Source organism: Ictidomys tridecemlineatus, chromosome 4 (genome assembly GCF_052094955.1).
Source record: "Ictidomys tridecemlineatus isolate mIctTri1 chromosome 4, mIctTri1.hap1, whole genome shotgun sequence".
Taxonomy (NCBI): domain Eukaryota; kingdom Metazoa; phylum Chordata; class Mammalia; order Rodentia; family Sciuridae; genus Ictidomys; species Ictidomys tridecemlineatus.
The window spans coordinates 16,064,315-16,076,299 of NC_135480.1; the positions used below are offsets into that span (position 1 = coordinate 16,064,315).

The 11,985-nt window shown below is 33.1% G+C and overlaps 2 protein-coding genes across 2 annotated transcripts; both read right to left on the bottom strand.

The window, feature by feature from the left end:
- Positions 1-1,587: 1,587 nt before the first annotated feature.
- On the bottom strand, positions 1,588-2,529 carry LOC101976321 (olfactory receptor 8K3). The gene has a single exon (XM_005342387.2). The coding sequence runs from the start codon at positions 2,527-2,529 to the stop codon at positions 1,588-1,590; it is 942 nt and encodes a 313-aa protein (XP_005342444.2).
- Positions 2,530-10,794: 8,265 nt separating this feature from the next.
- On the bottom strand, positions 10,795-11,736 carry LOC101976032 (olfactory receptor 8K3). Its single transcript, XM_013366241.2, has one exon. It carries the CDS (start codon positions 11,734-11,736, stop codon positions 10,795-10,797), a length of 942 nt encoding a protein of 313 aa, XP_013221695.2.
- Between the last annotated feature and the right edge of the window lie 249 nt (positions 11,737-11,985).

An 11,985-nucleotide genomic window follows, 5' to 3' on the forward strand; every position in this document is an offset into this window, starting at 1 on the left:
TATGTAATTTAAAATAAGTTACCTTTTTTTCTATCATAATAGTTATGATTTTCAAAGGAATTAATTTGGTATAACACATAAGTAATTTTAAAATTTATTGTTTCAACATTTAGATAATCTTGCATCCACATAAAAACAATATAAACACTTTACATCTGTCCAACATACACTTCCTAGAAAATTACAATATTTTCTTATATGTTTGTGTCTATGAATAAAAAATAGTTTACCATAAGGTGTATAGTATTGTCACAATAATCAAAAAAAATCAGCAATAAAATACTTAGGAGTGTTTATTCCCACATTAGAGTATACATATGCTTTTACAATGCTACTTAATTACTTTACTCCTATTTGATTAGCTCTATAAATAATTTTATTACATGTTGGTGTAACAAAAACAACCAAATAATTTTTATATGATGAAAATAAAATGCAATGCGCACCAAGCAATATAAATAATGAAAGAAATATAGAAGGCTTTACATATTGTTGAGGATGAAGTGTGTCCAGAGAGAAAAAAAAAATCCATTGATTAAAAGATATCATAGTATACTCTCACTGAAATTACAGTATGGTAGTATCTGTGATTATTTCTCACAATTCTTATCATTAAATGCATGCAACCAAAGAACAGATACTACCAAAAAATGTGACAATATCATATGGAACAAACATAAGGGAAGTGGGATATAACGAAAAGGAGAAACAAACCCATTTCATCATTAAGTGTTCAAATTATACAGGAATTAAGCAACAGGGTATACTTTTTAAACTAGAGGTACTCTTTTCATTTAGAGAATAAGGCAATGTGACCATATTTTAGCAAAAACAAGCGATGGAGAATAAAGATAAAGCTGCCTTTAAGGAGGAACATCTGTCCAACCCCTAGAAACTTCTGTGGAAAACTTAAGAAATATATCTTAGTTGGTATCTTCACTCAAATACACATATAGTCTGGATGAAATAGAATTTGATGCAGTACTTAACAAATTGGGTGTTCAAAAAAAATGTACATTTAATAGACTCTCCTAAGCTCATGTCTGTGAAAAAAGGAACTAAGGAAAACAAAAGAGTCCAAGATTCCCACGTGGAAAAGGAGCATCTGAATACATTCATGTCACTAAATGCTTCAGATTATCCAGTGAGTTAGCTGATACTTGTGGAAGTGCACAACCTAAAATGGAAAGATTGTGCTCACACAAAAAGAGAAATTCACACAAACACACATTGATGCAGGAAAGTTTATCATACTCATTTAGAATAGAATAGAACTATTTCAAATCCTCTTCTGTAAATACAAATCTTTCTTACTCTCCTACAGCATGCGACTCTGCTACTCCATGGATGCTTGAAACTTATTCTACTTCACTCTAGAACTTACTCCATTATTTTGATTACGATTCATCTTTCTCCCTCCAGGAAAGCAAAGACTTGACTTAATTTTTGTTGTTCACTAAAGTGTTTTCAGCTTTTAGAAGTTTATATTCCATGCTGATCTCATTGGTGCTTTCTCTTGTTTCTCCAGGAAAACAGAGCCAGGTCATTTCTAGCCCTCATGTGTAGGACTCCTTTTATCTTTAACTTTTAAGAAATAACATATCTGATCTTTTTCCATGTGCTTTGTAAGGCGTGTTTTACATCTTTATTCCTCAAGCTGTAGATCAAGGGATTCAGCATGGGGATAATCAGAGTGTAAAATATTGAAGTCATTTTATCAGTGTCAAAGGAATGACTGGACTTGGGCTGCACATACATGAATATCAAAGTCCCATAGAACACTGTAACCGCTGTCAGGTGTGATCCACAGGTGGAGAAAGCCTTGCGCCTGCCTTCAGCAGACTTCATCCTGAGAATGGCTAGAAGGATGAGCAGGTAGGACACAAGGACAAACAGAAGAGAGGAAATCAAATCAAAAGCTGCAAAGATCATGATTATTAGCTCAACATCAAGAGTATCTGAGCATAGCAAAGATATCAAGGGAACACAATCACAGTAGAAATGATTGATGATATTGTAGCCACAGAATGGTAAGGTAAAAATCTTTAAGGTGACTAGAAGAGACACAAATGAGCAGTAGAGATAGGGGATTGTCACCAGGGCATGACAAACCTTTTGTGACATGATGACAGTGTAGAGGAGAGGGTTACAGATGGCCACATAACGGTCATAGGCCATTGCAGAAAGAATAAAAAGTTCACTTCCAATGAAAAAAAGAAAGAAGGTTAGCTGGGTCGCACAAAAGTAATAGGAAATTGTATTTTTATCTGAAACAAAATTCACCAACATTTTGGGGCCCACAGCTGTAGAGTAACCAAGATCAGTTAGAGCAAGGTTTCTGAGAAAGAAGTACATGGGTGTTTGTAGACTGTGGTCCACCTTGGTGAGGATGATCATGCCCAAGTTGCCCAGCACTGTGACCAGGTAGATGATAAGGAAGAGCCCAAACAGTGGAGCCTGCAGATCAGGGCGTGAGGTGATGCCCATCAGAATGAACTCATGCACCAGTGAGAGATTGTGATTCTCCATCCAGGTTTTGTATAAAGTATAATCTGGGTAGAGATATCAGAACAGTTAAAAAAATTCAGATATCATCATCTGGGATTGTATTATGCAAAGTTTGTATAAATAAGATAAATATATTTTTCAATTTAGAATATTCAAAAACACACATTTATTTGCACTTACAAATATGCATAGATATTGGTAGATGTGAGGTGCTCTACTTTTTTACTCACACAATATTAATCAATATCTAAGAATATTTTGGTTGTTTTGACTGGAGGAAGAACTGCTATTGGCATTTAATATTTAGATAAAATAGTTAAGCTGCAAATTTTATTTTATCCAGTATATAATTTTATTATATCCAGTATCCAATGCAAACTAATATTCACATACAAGATACTTAAATGGTCCAAGATAAGAAACTACGAAAGATAGAAAGAGAGTTAGATGCCGATATATAGATGTATGAAACAAAAATGAAAAAAAAAACTGTTTGATAAATGGATGATTATTGTACAAGTTTTCTACTTTTTACTTATAAATTACATTCACCCAGTGAAATTGAATAGCTACATTAAAAAATGTTACATGAAACATATGCAAATGATAATAGTAATCTTTTTGATACTCCTCCAAAATTTACAAAACTACCTATTTCAAAGTATAGTTCTATAAATTCTTAGACTTCAAGATGATGCAGCATAAACTTTTAGTGCATTTGATAGATTTGGGCTGGGTGTATGCATAAATAAAATAGTAAAGAATCTCATTGGAATTTTATTTACAAGAATCAAGGAGAGATATATGTACATAGATATAGACTATATTATACATTAACTTATTTATTACAAATATAATTTTACTTAAATAATTTACCTGCAACTCTAACATCATAAACAAACCAGGTCTGTCCTCACAGTGTAGTTTGGAAGGTTGAAAAATGTTCAAGTGCTTCTATGTGTACTTGGCACCTAAAATAGACTCAAAGATCATGAACGTATATATTTTTGTTTTTTATATTTATTTTAAAAGTGCTTCTAGTTGCCTACATGAAAGAAGTCTCATTTACATATAAATATGCACATTCTTCAGCACAGGGATAGCACTTATTTGTTTGGGATAAAATGAGAAACAGGTTAATTATTACATAATTCATGCAAATTCATCCATTCTCCTTTAATACTATACCTCCCTATTCCATGACAACAGTTAAACAATCAATGTGCTATTATTTTGGATTAATTGTATTCTATTTTCCAAATTAATTTAAGGACATTTCAATACATGTTACCTTGATATAAGTTTACTTAAATATTATTTCCCTCAGTGAGAATATTCATTATAATGAAAATATGCATATATGTAATATATCAGACCACTTTTTCAGACCCCCAAAAACAAAACAAGAAACTAAGAAATTCTGAACAACAACAACAAAAAGAGATATCATTTCATTAGTTTTATACAATGAAATCTCATAAAAAATTTACTTTGAGTAAACATATACACATATTTCTTTTCTTAAGTATTGAGAGTTGAACCCAATGCACTCTACCAACTGAGTTACATCCCAATCATTTTTTAAAATTTTTGTTTCAATTAATTATACATGAGAGTACAATGCATTTATGTACTTTATATATCATGCATTAATGAATTATAACTTATTATTTTTCTGATTGTACATGTTGTAGAATCAATGCAGTTATGCAGTCATATATAAACATAGGATAATAATGTTTGTTTCATTCTACTATCCTTCTTATCCCCGTATCATCTCAACCATTTTTAATGTTTGTTTTGAGACAAGGTATTGCTAAATTGCCCAGATTGGCTTCAAACTTGTCATCCTTCTATCTCAGGCTTCAGAGTCTCTCTGATTACAGGCTGTACCACCACACCCAGTAGAAATAATGCATTTTAAAGAAAAGAAGTTTAAGTACCTACCCTTGACCAAATTATGTTATGTGTATATACAAATATGTGACAATATTTATTAACCATACTGTACCACTAGTTTTAAAGGTTAAAATGTTTATATAACTTTTATAAAATTATATATTTTATAAGATTTTAATTTTTTATGGCACACAATACCATAAAGACTGAATAAATAAACTAGAGTTGAGATACATATGTATTCTGTCATATTTGAAAGAAAGCCACAAGGATTTCTTTCAAATATGACAGAACATATTATGCTGATAAACAACTATATGACCAAATATAATATATTTGATTAACTCTAACAGCCCAGCTATTCAAGAATTTTGTATAGTAGCATAGAAATGACATTTTAAGATAATATGATTATTATTTATTATCATTTTATTATTATCACTTATGAGAACATAAGTACCACTGTTTCCTAGATAAAAAAAGAATTAGAATTGACAGAATTTCCATAAAACTAGTGACATCCATGTGTACATGGGCTAAAGCACATAAAATCATGCAATTTTGCAACATATATATAAAGCTGATTACATGTACTTTGCACTGAACACACTTAAAATATTCCTTATATGATTGTGGGTACCTGCTTTCCTACCTTGCTTTTTCCAGATAGCTTCCTCATATTAAAAACTAAAAAAAAAAAGTCAGCTACAGCCTTAAATAATTACCTTCAATAGATGCAATAATAAACAAATTATGTCTTTTTATTGTTTAGGTTTGATTCATAACCATGACATAGCTCTAAATAACTTGCACATAATAAATAAGTATAAATATCCCTTTAAAGTAAAGAAAGATACATGTTTCATTTAACCAGTTTTGGAGTTTAATGGTAAGAACCAGAAAGCTTTTTCATTGTTTAATAATCCTTATTGAATTTTCAAGTTTATTTTTTAAAGTTAGACTCAAAAATATGTGGTCACATCTGAATGCATTTTACTATTATCATTCTTATAAAATTGAGCACTTAGAGTCTCATGATACTAACAAAATGCTTTTTACATCTAAACATGAGGTCAAAATTTTATTTTCCTTCTAAAGAGATCACAGGTAAATCTCATTCACACATTCAATTACATAATTAAAATCAAACTGAATTTTTAGAGGGTTCCAAAAATGCTGAGAGCCACTAAGTATGGAAGAACACAAAAATTACTTCTCAGTAATTCTTGCTGTTACAACTTCTCCCTCTACCAAAAAAAGAATAATAATTATTATGTTTTATCTACTGTCACTTTTTTCATTCATTTGATAAAAAATTGAATGTGTTCAAAATTTAGTATTTTCTCATTGCACAAAACGTAAGCATTTCACAGATGTTTATGAGTATTTACCAATTCAACTTGGGTGAAAATAATAACAATTAGTATGCAGAGAAAAGAGTTCCTACTCCTGATGCTCTTCAGGCATTATGGAGTAGTAGCAACATAGAAGCTAATCAGATATGGATTGCGTTTAATAGCCATAGCAAGTGAGATAATTTAGACTGTTATCATACTGTGAACTCATAAAACCTACCTGTTACCTATAATGTAGCCTCTTTTGTGATTCTCCCATGTATTCCATAACTTGGCATTTTCAAGAATAATTTATGCATTGTTTCAACTTTAGAGAGGCTCCCTGAGGAAATGCCAAGCAATTTATTTATTATCACTATAACATTTGAATGCTTAATGAAATGCCTGGAGATTGTCCACTAATTGTCAGAAGCAAAGTTATTTACCTTTGACTTACTTTCTTTCTCTCTCTGTCTCTTTCTCTCCTCAGTATAAAATTCTGCAAATTTGACTTTCAATTTTATGCCTAAGTATCTGAGCATTAGTTCTCTCATGTTCAATGCAGCATTATTTGAAACAGCAAAGGTGTGTAAACAACGTAAGTATTCACTGATAGATGAATAGATAAAATGCGGTATATACAAACAATGGGATATCTAACAACCTTAAAGATTTCTATACTAAGGAAGCCAAAATTAGACAGGCAGTCAGTATAGATAAATCAAGTCAGGTGGGATCAAGGAGGCGAATTTGAGTGAAACTGGAAAGTTGGAGACTTGCCCCTCAGTGATTGAAATTCCTTCAGAGCCCTTCCTCCATTCTATATAATGTATGAAATATGATATGTCAAGAGCTTTGTAATGTTGTGAACAACCAATAAAAAAAATAAAAAATTTAAAAAAAAAGAAGCTGTCCCTGCTCTACCTGTTGCTAAGGTAACCAGTCCCAGGAATTACCCCTCCCTACAGGGAGGTATATAAAGTTGTTAATGACTGTGTCCTGGGCTGCTCCATCCTGCCCTTGCACTTTCAGCCCACCAGTTTCCCACCTTTTGGCCATCCCATGGAACATTCCTGGGCCTAGTCACTAGGCAGGAAGCAGAAAGATAAGGGGGAGAAGGCAAATGAATGAAGGAAGACTAAGACAGAAAAAGGCAGAACACCTAGCTTTTTTGGGGATACCAGGATACCAGCTATGGCCTCCTTCTCCCTCCTAGGAGTAGTCTATGTTATCCCATTTTAAATAAAACCTGCTTTATATGCTTGCCTTAGTGTGTTTCTCTAACATTATACCTCAACACGTGAGGGTGCATAACTCGTCACTGATAATTGGTGGTATCACTGCTTTGTATGATAACGTGGGTGAACCTGGAGAACATTTTTCTCAATAAATCAACCATAGAATGATCAATACTTCATGACCCTTTACATGATATACCCCCAAACCTCAAATATTCAGAAAGTGAAACGATGGTTGCAAAGGAATGAGAGTTGGAAGATACCAGGTAATAAATAGGCATAAAGGCTCAATTTTGCAAGATAAGCAAATTCCAGAGATGTGCTGCAAAACATTGTGCCTATAGTTAACAATATTAAGAATGAAGAATTCATGTTAAGTCCAATGGGCAGGCATGGTGACACATGCCTCTAATCCCTATGGCTCAGGAGGTTGAAGCAGGAGGATAACAAGTTGAAAGTCAACCTCAGCAACTTAGCAAGGGCCTAAGCAACTCAGTGAGACCCCTTCTCTAAATAAATGCAAAAAGGACTGGAGATGTTGCTTAGTGATTATGCGCTTCTGGGTCCACTTCCTGGTAGAAAATAAAATAAAATAAGAAATAGCAAGGAGATGAGGAATATCACAGAAAATGTGTCTGATCTCATTGATCCACACAAAGACAGTCTGAAAGTGGCCACTGTGTGCATACTAGCATGTGGAATTCCTCCAACATAGAAAGCAATGATAAGTGTCAAGTAGCCTCTGTCTGAGAAGCTTACTGAACTCAGAAGTGGGTAGTAGATAGCTGCATAGCTTAATAAGCCTTTGCAGCCATGAGAAAGCCTTCTGTGGCTCTGAATGGTTTAGCAAGAAACATCCATGCTGCAAATACAAAAAGATTCCATTTTATAATTTGGTCAAAATTTTTGTCATTAATACATATTGGAACTTGTCATTATTCTGTATTCATTAACATGTCACATACATTTTATTTCTTAATTTCTCAATATAGATAACGACATTTTGATTTTCAAATGATTGATGAAACATTAATTTCTGCCTTAAACCTAGCATGGTGTATTATTGTTTTATTTTCTGCAAGATTCACATTCTAACATTTTGATAAGATTTTAGAAGGACTTGATGCCTTCATTTGTCTTTGATATCCAGAGAGTACTCATCCATAAGTTGAAAAATATACCTCCTCCTTAGTTTTCTTTAAGTGTTTCTGAAAACTGATTGCTCTTTTTATTTCCCCTATTCATTTTGAAGAATTTCAGATTGAATAACCTGGACCTGGTTTGGGAATGGGGTGGAAAGTTAGTTTTAATACATTTCCATTTTAAGATCCTCTTCATCCACACTTTTTTTTTCCTAGTGTGTTGTTTAGTGTCTCTGAAATTATTCAATTTAATACCTCATGGCTTATGATTCTAATCTTAACTGCAGATTTGTTTGTTTAGAAACTCAGAGGATTCTTAATTTTCAAAATATCTTATTCTAAATTGGATAGACCTTCGGAATAATTATTTTATATATTATTCAATTGTATTGACTCAAATTTTCCTATCAAGTATTTTGATCATATGCCAGTCTTGGTTTTTAGAACATTACATTCCACAAAAAAATCCAAGTTGTCTGAAAGAATTTGTAATTCTACATAATAATAAAATAAACACCAACTTTTTTAATGAGTGAAATGTTTTAAAATGTTCAACTTCAGCATACCATTCACTTGATAATTTGAGGAATCATCAAAAGTCTAACCAATGTTTGTTTCAGAAGTAACATATTAGGCAACATTTATTCACAGTTTGGTGTTTGAAATTTAAACATTCGAATTACTTTTGTTTCTCTTTTTTGGTACTGAGGATTGAACCTAGGAACATTTAACCACTGAGCCACATGCCAGCACTTTTCTTAAGAGACAGGGTCTTGTTGAGTTGCTCAGGGTTTTGCTAAATTACTGAGACTGACTTTGAACTCTCAATCTTTCTGTCTTAGCCTCCTGAGCTGCTAGAATTACAGGCATGTGCCACACCAGGCAAAATTACTTTTATTCTTAAAATGTTATAATCATTCACTGGTATTAATTTGGGGGAACATAGAACAATTTAAAATTATATTAATTTAGACATTTCCAGAATTTGTACTCAGAAACTACTAAATGAAAACATTTCACTTATTTCTGTTGAACATATGTTTTTTTTTTTTTTTTGGAAATAAAACATTTTCTTAGCCAGGCAAGGTAGTGCAGGCCTATAATCCTAGCAGCTCAGGAGGCTGAAGAAGGAGGATTGCAAGTTCAAAGCCAGCTTCAGCAATTTAGCAAGATCCTGTGTCAAAATAAAATGGAAAAAAAGTACTGGGGGATATGGCTCAGTTTTTAAGCATCACTGAATTCAATCTCCAATATCAAATATATATGTATGTTTATATATATATATAATTCTTGCATATATAAACCAGTTGCTGAAATTTTATTATATAATAAACTGTATAAACTCTTCTAGAAATGCATACCCACACATGAAAATATACATCTGTTCTTAGTATTCCAATGAAATATTTTTTATTTATATTTGATAGGCTAAAAGATGACTTTATCATATTATGATGTTCTAAGGAAACAGACTAAATGCTACAAATGTGAAATAATAAAAATATAATAAAAAAGGTGGATAATGTTAGTGAGGGTTACAGACAAAGTGTGTCCAGAAGAGATGACAATTATATATAGGGAGAGATATAAAACATGTTACTTTCTATTATGGTTCATAATAATATGGTTCTCTATAATATGGTTCAAATTGTGGAACTGTCTTTCTTTGCTTCCACCAACTGGGATTATGAAAGAATGTAGGTTAGCCAAAAGATAGTACACTGTCATGTACCAAACCTAAGGAAAGTCATCAGAAATGGGGAGGGCAAGAGGAGAGAGAGAGAGAGAGAGAGAGAGAGAGAGAGAGAGAGAGAGAGAGAGAGAGAGAGAGAGAGAGAGAACAATAAGCCTATTCCATAAGAGAAAGGTCCCTTAGGTAAGAATACAATAATAAATAGATGATGATTTTCAAACAGAATTATTCTTACATTAAGTTGAATAGAATAAATATCCATTAGACACAAGCACTAATGAATCAAGATGGAGCCAGGGAAGGGAAAGTAGGAGCAAAACCCAGAATTTTCAAGGAAGGACAGAACTTAAGAGTTCTGCTTTAATTGGTGCAATCACTCCAATATACAGATAAGATTATATACAGCACTGAATCTGTAGGACTAAATAGCCAAATATGTTAATAGGATGTCTTAGGCTAATATACAACTAACACTACTGTTAAGAAAAGAGAAAGAACCTAAGAACCCTAAGTGGAATGGGGTACTAAGGCATTTTCTTATGACTGATTCCTTCAAATCATTGTGATGCATAAGCCAAAGACATATGCTTAAAGCAGAGCAATTACTTTTAAATCAAAGAACAACACATACAAAAACAAGCATGTGGATGGAAAATATGATGCATAGTTAAGATTACAGAGCCACAACAACTCCTTTTCTATGCATATTATTCTCATTCTCCTACTTTATACACCTTAAAGTCTGTAGACCCTCAGCCCTTTTATTCAGAATTTCCTTAATTTTTATACTATAATTCATCTCTCCCCTTCAAGGAAGGCAAAATCATTCAGCATTTTGTTCAATTAAATATTTACAGTATTCAGCAATGGGTAGGCCAATCTTTGAAGATATGTCAAGCCCAGTTCTGCTTAGTGTTTTAGAGGGAAACAGAACAGGTTCACAACCAAACCTGATTTATGGTTCATAGACTATATAACATTCAAGAAAATATGTTGCGTATCTTATTCCAGGTCCTCTTTAGGGCAGACTTTACATCTTTGTTCCTCAGGCTGTAGATCAAAGGATTCAACATAGGGATGACCATAGTGTAAAATATGGAAGCCACTTTATCAGTATCAAAAGAGTGACTGGACTTGGGCTGCACATACATGAATATCAAAGTCCCATAGAACACTGTGACTGATGTCAGGTGGGATCCACAGGTGGAGAAAGCCTTACGCCTGCCCTCAGCAGATTTCATCTTGAGAATGGCTTTGAGGATGAGCACATAGGACACAATGATGACCAGAAGAGAGGAAATCAAATTAAAAGCTGCTAAGATCAGAATTATCACTTCAATTTCATATGTATTTGAGCAGAGCAAAGCTATTAAAGGGAGACTGTCACAGTAGAAATGACTGATGACATTGTAGCCACAGAAGGACAATGTAAAAATCTTTATGGTGACTAGAAGAGACACAAATGTGCAGTAGAGATATGGGATTGCCACTAATATATGACATACCCTCTGTGACATGATGACAGTGTAGAAGAGAGGTTTACAGATGGCCACATAGCGATCATAGGACATGGCAGACAGAATAAAAAGTTCAGTAATAATAAACACAAGAAAGAAAGCTAATTGTGTAGCACAAAAGTGATAGGAAATTGTATTTTGGTCCACAACAAAATTTACTAACATTTTGGGGCCCACAACTGTAGAATAACCAAGATCTGTAATAGACAGGTGCCTCAGGAAAAAGTACATGGGTGTTTGCAGGCTGTAGTCCACCTTGGTGAGGATGATCATGCCCAAGTTGCCCACCAGTGTGCTCATGTAGATGATGAGGAACAGCCCAAACAGTGGAGCCTGCAGATCAGGGCGTGAGGTGATGCCCTTCAGAATGAATTCATGCACAGCTGTGAGGTTGGGTTTTTCCATTCAGTTTTATTAGAAAATCTATATTGGAAACACAGAGTAGCAATGTTAGTAGATTAAAAATATTATCATATAGAGTTTAATACTTCAAATCTACTACAGATAATATAAATCCTTAGTTTTGATGTTGTAATATTGAAAAACAAACATCGTTACAAATAAAAATATAAAAAATTGAGACTTATATAAATTTGTTCTGATCTAGGATGATTTGGCTCACCAATGAACTTTGTGCAATGTCTGGAGATATTT

Excerpts from the sequence above, each read along its gene's own strand:
- LOC101976032 (XM_013366241.2), bottom strand. The coding sequence starts at position 11,736 with ATGGAAAAACCCAACCTCACAGCTGTGCATGAATTCATTCTGAAGGGC.
- LOC101976321 (XM_005342387.2), bottom strand. The coding sequence starts at position 2,529 with ATGGAGAATCACAATCTCTCACTGGTGCATGAGTTCATTCTGATGGGC.